Source organism: Camponotus floridanus, unplaced genomic scaffold, assembly GCF_003227725.1.
Source record: "Camponotus floridanus strain SB8 unplaced genomic scaffold, Cflo_v7.5 scaffold34, whole genome shotgun sequence".
Lineage (NCBI taxonomy): Eukaryota > Metazoa > Arthropoda > Insecta > Hymenoptera > Formicidae > Camponotus > Camponotus floridanus.
Genome location: NW_020229481.1, coordinates 20,290 through 31,349, shown reverse-complemented (window position 1 = coordinate 31,349; position 11,060 = coordinate 20,290). Strand labels below are relative to the sequence as shown.

Sequence of the window (11,060 nt, the reverse complement as noted above, 5' to 3'; positions counted from 1 at the left end):
TAAATTCTAGAGGTGTCTAAAGAAAAAAGAAAATATACATAATCGTGAAATATGTATTTAAATATTTATTAGTTTCATAATTTTTTAGAAAAAGAACTTGTTGTGTTAAATTAGGGATAATATTAATACGAATATTTTTACTCAAGATACTATACAAAATTTAAAAATCCATATATTTCTTACTTCTGCTATATATATATATATATATATATATATATATATATATATATATATTTCTACTATACATTTCTTTCGTCATATATTGTGTGAATTTGAAAAAAATACAACAATACGAAATTTTGTGGAAGAAGTAATAAATCTCTAATAAAGAATCGTATTTTTTATTAAAAATGTCTGATTAATTTATCAAAATAAGATAATTTTCAATAACAAGAAACATTGATGATAATTACATTATAAGAATATAGTTATAAGATAAGATAACTTATAATAAAAAGAGAAAATGATTTTTGTAACATTATCATAAAATCGAGAACTTTTATTGCTCATCGCACTGCACGAATAACCAATTCCATTTAGGATTCATCGGTGTTTATCAATGCAATTACATTTACATAGGTTTTAGATTTCCGAAAATCGAATGTGGTCACGAGGTGGATTGATTTTTAAAAAAATGAACATTTATTATATCGATATGTATCGTGCACATACAATACAATGTATGAATTTAGCTTTGGATTTCCACATCTATCAACACCACAGTCACCACGAGAAAGCGTGTTTTCGAAATTTTTGATAAATTGCTTCCTGTACGTTGCGACATACAAAAAATAAATTGTATTCGACTATTAGAGCTCTCGTTTACCTACATTTGACGACTGCTATAGAATCGCGCGCACACAAAATACATCCGTCCTATCGATCAATCAAATTTAAAAATATTTTATTTAATATTTTGTTTCATAATTAAAACAAATTGTATTAAAATAAATTATTAAATGTGCGCGTGATTAAGAATGATAATGAAGGAGCAATCAGCGTTTCGAAAAAATAGCTTGATTATGTCGACTAAACAGCTATGCATCAATAAACTTAGCAAATGACACTGCTCGTAAAAATTCTAATTAACAATATGTTCATATCAACTACTTTCACGATGAAGTATTGCTTTTAAAAATTAAAACACATTTATGTGTTTTAATTTTTAAAAGCAATACTTCATCGTGAAAGTGCATATAGCGTGTGCATATAGCGCAAAAATTCACATTGATGACATGCAAACTTTGCCGGTTGTCGATTAAAACAAATTAAATTTCTTTCTTCTCGAAAACTAAACAAATAATTTAAAAAAAATGATGATAAAATATACAATAAAATGTGACAATGAAAGATTTTCTATACATTTTGATGAACTTTTCGCCAAAGCAAATCCCACTCTGTCTCCCTCCATATCAAACTCGGTATAGTAACGACCAATAAATGGCATGCCCAGAACCCATTTTATTTCATTGTCATATGTTAGGTGATGTTTCGCGAAGACGGTTACACATATACTTTCATTATTTGGATGCTGAGCAATATTAAATACACAATATTAACTTCTCTTATACATATTTAAATAATTTAAATAATAATTTGCTTATAGCACTCACCCGAATGATGTAATCATTACCGGTAAGATCGAACGCCTTACCACCCATAATAAACCTGATTGTAGGCAATTGGAAAATTTTATTGCAGTCCACCTTTAAATAAAACATAATATCAAGTTAGTAATTAATAATATTTAATAAATATATCATTAGAAACAAGAATTAATGTCGTTGTGTCGAAATAGAAGTTTATGTTTCATTTGAACTTACCTAATATTTATTCTTCTTTTATCGCTATTCTTAACTTTTTATAATTTTTTATCAAATGTTTCGTGCTTTGTGAAAGGTACGATTACTTGAAAAATATCGTTTACTTACTCTTTTACGTTTATCACCTCCAATAAATGTATTAATCTTTGCGATATCCAATTTTGGTCCTAATATTAACGAAGAGCCTGTATCAACGATAGCTTGGCAGCTTTCCTCGCACAGATTATCAGATTTTATTTTGATCCTACAAAACGATGATGTTGACAATTTGTTGAAACACGATTAATGTAATTTAAAAAAATAACGTACCTATCAATGCTAATTTGCCAGTATTCTTTGTGAGTAACAGGAATATATGTGAAATCCCCTTCGTAATAAGCAGGATCGGAACCACCCAATATCAATTCACCACCTAAATCGGCTGAAGTGTCTCTGCAAATTATACATATTTTTTATATCGTAATATATGTATGAAAATTAAAATTAAATTTTATTTAATATGCAAATATAAATATTACTTTAATTTAAAAAAATATTATGCTATATATAAATAATAAATTTAATTGATGTTAATATTAAAATAACTATAAAATAAATATAAATATTTATACAAATAGAACTGTTATATTTATTAAAAAATTGTGTTTATAGATATATGTTCATAAGTAGGGAAGATATGCACCTGTTTAGATAAAAACTGAAAATGCGTGATGACACTAGACTTTGATTAATTATGTTGTCGAAGACAGGCGTTATTCTATCAGACGACATATTGGAATAGCTCAGACCCAAGACACCATCGTATGGTTTAGAAAAATTTGAATTCATTCTTAACACATTAGTTACTTCTAGAAATATTTGATTCTGAACATTGAGATTGGCCACCTATAAAATTATATAAAACCTATATAAAATTGATATTGAAATAACATATCATTGTTATTGAACGAAAAAACAATATGATTGTTTAAGAAAGGTTTAAATTACAATTATAGTTATAACTGAATTAGATTGTTTGCTTAATGATGACTTACATTCACTTTATCAGCAGCTAAGTATCCTTCTACATCGTAAGAGCCATATTCAAAACGAAGAAGACGATTATTTCCTATATTATTATATGTCTCGGATCTTGCACTATCGTATTGATTATGTCCTGCTATAAAGCATATTCAGTAATATCAAAAATTAGCAATAATAATTTGCAATTAACAATTACATGTTTTTTCTTAAAAATAACTATGTGCATTTTTTACATCAATTGATTCCTCACATTATTTTGTGTAAAAGTATCGAGATAAGGTAGTCGAAAAATAAATATTTTACTAGATATTTTACATTTAATTAAAGTAAGATTTTACGGTAAAATTAAGAAATTATTTCAAGTCTCATAACTCGAAAAATACTCAATGAAAAAATACTTTTTTACAGTGTTTTGAAAAGCTCTCAAGATAAGCTACAAGAATGTGTAATAAAAAATGGGGGTTTTCGTTTCAGAATTTGACCTTCAAAAAATTATATCCAAGATCAAATAATTGTATATATATATATATATATATATATATATATATATATATATATAATTAAATTACTTACAATAAATAGGGAATGTGCACTTTTTGGACAAAACCCAAAGATCTGCGGAACCAGTATCAAACATCACTTTAAATTCTTGCTGCGGTGTTCCAATTCTAATAATGCCATAATAAATTATGTTTTTGTAATTGGTCAAATTTTCTGAAGGAAAATCGTCACTTAACAAAAAAGTTTCTTCCAACTTGGTGTCAACTGCTTCCAAAGATTGTCGAATGTAATCCATCTTGTACAATGGAATCCTTGAAATAACATAAAGAACATTTTGTAATATGAATATATATACTTATAAAAAATATAAAATAAATGTTCTAATTTGATATGACTAACAGATATTCTAAGAAATATAAATTATAAAAGTCTATACAAATGCAATCGTCCCAGAAATCAACTATATAACTTACACATTTATAATATAAATACATTACGCATTTAGATGTAATTATATCAGAACGGTTTATTAACATGATGATCTTTTTAAATTATTTGATCCTCATATATCTCAAAAGTGATATTTAATCTGTAATCCAGTCTTTTAACCCTTTCATATCTCCGGAACATATAAGTATGTCCCATCTACGAAAAAATCATAACTTTGAACAAATAATCTTATCAACTTTTACCTTGGCTTGTTTTAAAGAAGAAGATTCAAGTTACATGTAAAAAAAATCGTGCACTTTGAAATATAATGTTTACAATAAAATTCTTAAACTTTGCAAAAAATTAAACTTTTAGACAGTGAAGAATAACCGTATATTATATTAAAAATCATACAATTTATACGTTAATAATAAACTTAAAGTTTTATTTAAATGTAATTTAAATGTGATTTAAATGTGATTACACCTTTATTATATTAAATATAACAGTTTATATGTGTAATCAAAAGTATATGCGAACTTCGACATCTGAGCTCGCGACAGATGCGCGGCTTGCAAAAAAAAAAAAGAGTATATCAACGCCATGAGTCGAGAATGTGTATATGTGTGTCGATTCAAAAAAACCATAATATATATTTAAAACAAAAATCCAAGCATACTTTAAATATATTTATATTTAAGCTTTTTATGGCCGCCATCTTAAATTTGCCATTTTGAATTTAAATTTTGATGGTAAATTTGAAAAATCAGCATCCCCAAAAACCTATAAAACTGTTAATATATAAAACGTATGTCTTTTGGAAAAGCCGGAGGTACGGAAGAGTTAAATAAAATCATTATAACACATTGACATTGCTTTTTAATTAACGACAATTTTGCAAGTAATTTTACAATTTCAGAAATAATTCCAAAACAAGTAATTGTATCAACTATTAAAGACTAGAATACAGAAAAAATCAAGAAAACAAATAATATAAAGCAACTCATTATATTTGCAGATGATCTGCTATCGCTTGAAAAAATAGTTTACAATTCGATGTTTTGACCTCCAATCATGATTTATATTAACGGTCGTCGTTTAAATAAGAATAAAAGCAAGATGGACAAAAGCAAACGTTACGAAAGAACAATGAGCATTTTCTCAAAAAAATTCTTATTTTATTATATTTACTCTTTAACTAATAAATAAAAATATACGTTTTGCCAAATAAATTTCATCCAATTTGTATTGAAACATTAATTGCATTTGCACAATCGACGCGTTTAATCCACGAAATCGGATACGAGAAAAAAATCAATTTTTATAATTTCGATATTTATCATGCTAATATACAATATAATAAAATATATACTGACCTCTGCAATTGCGCGTCAGTCGTTATAAAGAGCACCGTCACTACCGCAAAAAGGCGAAACATATTTCAAAATTTATTTACTACTGAAGTCTTGATTCGTGAAAATTTGACGAGTTTCTTTCGAAATTTATAACCGGATACACGGAAAAATAAAGTGTTGTCTCTTACTGACATTCTTCTTAACACTGTATCGGTATTCGATAGCGTTATACATATGATCGCGCGTGCCCTTGTGTTGAATGCTTGAACAGGTACAGAACGCGCGAAACATTCGAAAAATCCCGATAGATTTCATCGATAAATTTAATTTAAATATTTCATATTTTTCATAATCGTGTATTTTAAATTAAGAACGTTTATTTACATAAATTCATGATTAATAATAAGAAAACAATTCTTTCAAGAAAGAATACATTGTTTATATCGACCAGGCAGACAATCATTAACTTTACAATAATTTGCATTAAATAGTAGCATTTAATTAATCGACATTTTTTTATATAATTTTGTGCAAGAAAATATATTTATACAATATAAGTTTATACATTATAAGTCACTTTATTTGATAAATTATTGAAATTTCTAAAGAAAAAAGAAAATATACATAATCTTAAAATATGTATTTAAATATTCATTAGTTTCATAATTTTTGAGAAAAACAACTTGTGTTATATTAGGGATAATATTAATATGAATATTTTTACTCAAGATACTATACAAAATTTAAAAATCCATATATTTCTTATTTCTGCTATATATATATATATATATATATATATATATATATATATTTCTACATTTTTTTCATATATATAAATTTAACAAAAATACAACAATACGAAATTTTGTGAAAGAAGGAATAGATCTCTAATAAAGAATCGTATTTTTTAATTAAAAATGTCTGATTAATTTATCGAAATAAGATAATTTTCAATAATAAGAAACATTATTATGATGGAATTTCCATTACATTATAAGAATAAAGTTAAAATAAGATAACTTATAATAAAAAGAGAAAATGATTTTTGTAACATTACCATAAAATCGAAAACTTTTATTGCTCATCGCACTGCACGAATAACCTTTCCTTTAGAATTTATCGGTGTTTAATGAATGCAATCACATTTACATAGGTTTTAGATTTCCGAAAGTCGAAATGTGGTCACGAGGTAGATCGATTTTTTAAAAATCAATATTTATTATATCGATATGTATCGTGCACATACAATACAATGTATGAACTTAGCTTCGGATTTCCGCGTCAATCAACACCGCAGTCACTACGAGAAGCGGAATATATTTCTGAAATTTCTGGCAAATTTCTTTCTGTACGTTGTGACTGGACAAAATAAATTGTATTTTATTATTAGAGCTCTCGTTTATCTAAATTTGGCTACTGCTATACAATCATGCGTACATTCGAAACATATCCGTCCTATCGATCAATCAAATTTAAAAATATTTGATTTAATATTTTGTTTTATAATTAAAACAAATTGTATTAAAATAAATTATTAAATGTGTGCGTGATTAAGAATGATAACGAAGGAGCAATCAGCGTTGCGAAAGAATAGCTTGATTATGTCGACTAGACGGCCATGCATCAATGAACTTAGCAAAAATTCGCATTCTAATTAACAATAAGCTCATATCAGTTGCTTTTACGAAAGTATTGCTGTCGAAAATTAAGCCACAACAGGGTCGAATTTAAAAACCCTGGAGCAACGAAGATGTGGAGACCCCTAACCATTTTTAAACCAAAATCAAATAGAAATTTTTACATTGTTTAAATAATTTATTGTGAAATAACAAGGTCGAGCAATATACATAGATCTTGTAAGTTTTGTATACCATTCGATAGGAAATTTTATCCAAAATTTGTGTTGTGAAGACCCCTGGGCTTCAGCCCCTGTTGTCCCTCCCCTAAATCCGGTCCTAGTCAAATATAAATCATTCGTGACTCTTTATCTATTTTTCGATTATTTAAATGTAATTCAGATTGAGATCGTGCAGTAAAACGATCGAATCGTAAATATAAATATATATTTAATATAATGAAAGTGATCCTTCAATAAATAATCATATAATTAATCTATGTCATTTAAAATCTAAATTTTTATACTTTAAAATATTTCGCGTATACATTTGTCAAAATACGTATACATTTGTAAAATTACGAATACGTATACATTTGTAAAATTACGAATATTTCAAACAGACAATAACATAATGTTTGATCTTGACGGCGTATACAATAGCTCGCTAATATTTACATTCCGCGGTCTTGGTATCATTCATACGGCGACACTCGAGCAAGATAGTGGTGCGAAACGATATTTTTCGTATATTATCGAATTTATTATTAATTGAACGATTATCATGATTTTCAATTAGATTAATTTTTCGATTTTATAATTTCGCGTATATATTTGTCAAAATACGTAAAATATTTCGAACAGACAATAACACAATGTTTGGCCTTGACGACGTATACAATAGCGCGCTAATGTTTACATTCCGCGGTCTTGATATCATTCATACGGCGACACTCGAGCAAGATAGTGGTGCGAAACGATACTCTTCGTATATTACACAGGCCTGCAAAAAAGGGGGTCAAAATTTCTTTTTAAGATGCAATAATGACTTTTGACGTAATTTTGCGCTGATCCGAATCTGACCGCCGAATTTGCGTAGCACGTCAGGTTTTTGAGTTATTTGTAGTTGAATAGGCCAAAAATCACTATATTAGCCATTTTCATGAATTTATTGTGAGTAAACCAAATTTTTTGAAATATTTCTGTCAACGGCATCGTATAGTATTCACTTTCATCTTTCGAATCCACTTTCGATTACCGCCGCACGATTTTTCGCTCAGATATCAAGAGACACGGTAGTGTCTTGAAGTCGAGTCATCATCACTCAGGCGCAAGACACACCGTGTATCTTTACGCGAATGGCTAAGTTGCGAGTAATGCATATTATCGGTTCTCAATAACCGCTGAATCGATCAAATTCTTATTAGGTTCAATCAATTGCTTGGGTTCGATATAAGGAAAGTGTCTTTATTTTTGCTCTATATGCTCTATAAGCAGAAATATAACGATGCAAAGTCTCAATGTGAAACTTTTTGATTAAGAAACGTCACCGTCGTGGCTACATTTTTCACATATTTTTCTTATACGATTCGCACATTTGACGAAAGAGGCGCTGTGTTCTCGTGACGATGAGAGATGTATAATTTTTATATCATGCGAGAAATTACCGACTGTAATTGGAATGAATTGATCGGTACATAATATACTTTCCGATTCACGCATGATGCGCATAAAGTGACAGAAAATGTATAGTTCATGTCACGCATATTATTATACATTTTTTGTCACTTTATGCGCATCATGTGTGAATCGGAAAGTACCCATAGATGTCAATTATTTGAATCGACCATGCGTATCGAATGTAATACTTATCCAAATAATTGCTACCTATCGATTAATTTATTGCAATTGCAATCACCCAGGTAGCAAACACACGTCATTTTGACGTTTCAAATTGGTCATTCACTGACTATTCTTGACGTCACGAATTGACGTTTTTATGACGTAAAAGTGACGATCTAATGTCACAGATTCCTGACATCATGACATGTACCGCATTTTGATGTCTTTCCCTTAGCATAATAATATATTTAATGTTGTCGAATAAAGCACTCTCTAAAAGTAAATCAGTGTATTATCACTGAAAAACAGTAAATAATCACTGATTACAGTAATTATAAGTAGAGCGCTGTAAATCAGTGATATTTTATAGAAAGAATCAGTTAATAATTTTGACTATTTCAGTAATATCTCAGTAATATTTCTTTCGTTATTGCCAGTAATATTAAACTTTTCAATTCATCTCTCTATTTCATAAATATAATATAATAAATATAATATATAATAAATATAAATATAATATATAATAAATATAATATATAATAATATAATATATAATAAATATAAATATAAATAAATAAATATATAAATATAAATATATATATATATATATATATATATATATAAAAAGTCTGATCGCGAAAAAAAGTCATGTCATATAAAAAATTTTAAAAGATTTTCTTTATGGGATCGATGTACTAACTAATGAATTCATAATAAAATAATCGTCACTTCATGACTGAAAAATGACGTCAAAATAATGTTATAGCAAGACAATATAAAGTCATGTAACAATAATCAGTCATTTTGACAACATATGACCAAAAATGACTAGTTTGGAACGTCAAAATGACGTGTGCTTGCTACCTGGGCAGTAATCCCTCACATAAAAAAAATTGATACACGAAATAAAACTCATCCTATATGCAGTCTCCTACACTATCACACTATGTAGTAAACATTAATAACAGATTTCTAAAGTTTTTATTTAGAGACGATTTTTCTTCATTGAAAATGTCGAAGGTTTGTAACTAAACCTAAAATTAAAATTTTATTAAAGTGAACTTCACCTGGAATTAATTGAAGATTGTAGCTTTGTTAATATTTTAACTTTATAAAGTTTGCAAAAAGTATATTAAGTAGAAAAGATCGTCATATTTTAATGAAATGACGGGGCTAGTGGCAGATTCTTTGCTTATTTATTTAGATATTTAACATATTCTCAAAAATTACTTTTTTAAAAAGTATAAAAAAGTTAATCATGTGTAAGTATTAAATTGTAAAAAATTTTATGTTATTGTGAAAACTGTTTTATGCACAAGACAAAGTATTATTTAAACTACAAAAATGTACATTAAACAAAGTTAATGTGCAAAATAGTTATTTCTTAATTGTCTACAAAAATTAGTGATATCCTAAAAAAAAATTACCTTTTCAAAAAAAGGTAAAAAAAAGAAGTCAAGTCATCTCAGTAGTAAAACATTATTGTATAGAATTATTTTACAAAAAATTATTTTAATAAAAAATTGTTGTATTAAAAAAAATTGTGTAAAATAGTTGTCATAACTATCTACAAAAATTAATGATATATTTAAATAGAAAATTACGTCGAGAATAAAAAAGTTCGATTTTATTTTATGTTTATCAACAGTGTGTGTGCGTGTCTGTCTGTCTGTCTGTGTGCGTGCGTGCGTGCGTGCGTGCGTGCGTGCGTGCGCGCGCGCGCGCGCGCGCGTGTGTGTGTGTGTGTGTGTGTTAGATGTGATTGACTGCTGATAAATAATTAGATGAAAAAAAATTATGTTTATATTTTCGTCGAAAGTTATTACATCTTTGTCGTGAAAGTCAGAATTCCGATTTTTTCAACGATGAACAGTTGATTCATGTAGCTCGTAATTTAAAAAATTTTAATTATTAAAAAACTCGACGCTGCTGAATAATATACAAATAAATTTGGCAGCGGTCGAGTTTTTTAATAATTAAAATTTTTAACTTACGAGCTACATGAATCAACTGTTCATCATTGAAGAAATCGGGATTCTGACTTTCACGACAAAGATGTAATAACTTTCGACGAAAATATAAACATAATTTTTCTTCATCTAATTATTTATCAGCAGTCAATTACAACTAACACACACACACACTCCCACACACACACAGACAGACAGACAGACACGCACACACACTGTTGATAAACATAAAATAAAAATCGAACTTTTTTATTCTCGACGTAATTTTCTATTTAAATATATCATAATTTTTGTAGATAGTTATGACAACTATTTTACACAATTTTTTTTAATACAGCAATTTTTTCTTAAAATAATTTTTTGTAAAATAGTTCTATACAATAATGTTTTATTACTGAGATGACTCGACTTCTTTTTTTTACCTTTTTTTTGAAAAGGTAATTTTTTTAGAATATAATGCACTTGATATATAAATAGCAGTTTTATAGACAAAAAACAGACT

At 27.5% G+C, this 11,060-nt stretch overlaps 1 protein-coding gene across 1 annotated transcript; it reads right to left on the bottom strand.

The window, feature by feature from the left end:
- Positions 1-337: 337 nt before the first annotated feature.
- LOC112638666 (lysosomal aspartic protease-like) lies at positions 338-5,349 on the bottom strand. The gene is made up of 8 exons (XM_025410765.1): positions 5,153-5,349; positions 3,420-3,658; positions 2,858-2,982; positions 2,506-2,708; positions 2,133-2,255; positions 1,932-2,067; positions 1,614-1,706; positions 338-1,531 (listed from the first exon to the last, which is right to left on the bottom strand). Exons 1-8 carry the CDS (start codon positions 5,212-5,214, stop codon positions 1,292-1,294), a joined length of 1,221 nt encoding a protein of 406 aa, XP_025266550.1. The 5' UTR covers positions 5,215-5,349; the 3' UTR covers positions 338-1,291.
- Positions 5,350-11,060: the final 5,711 nt, after the last annotated feature.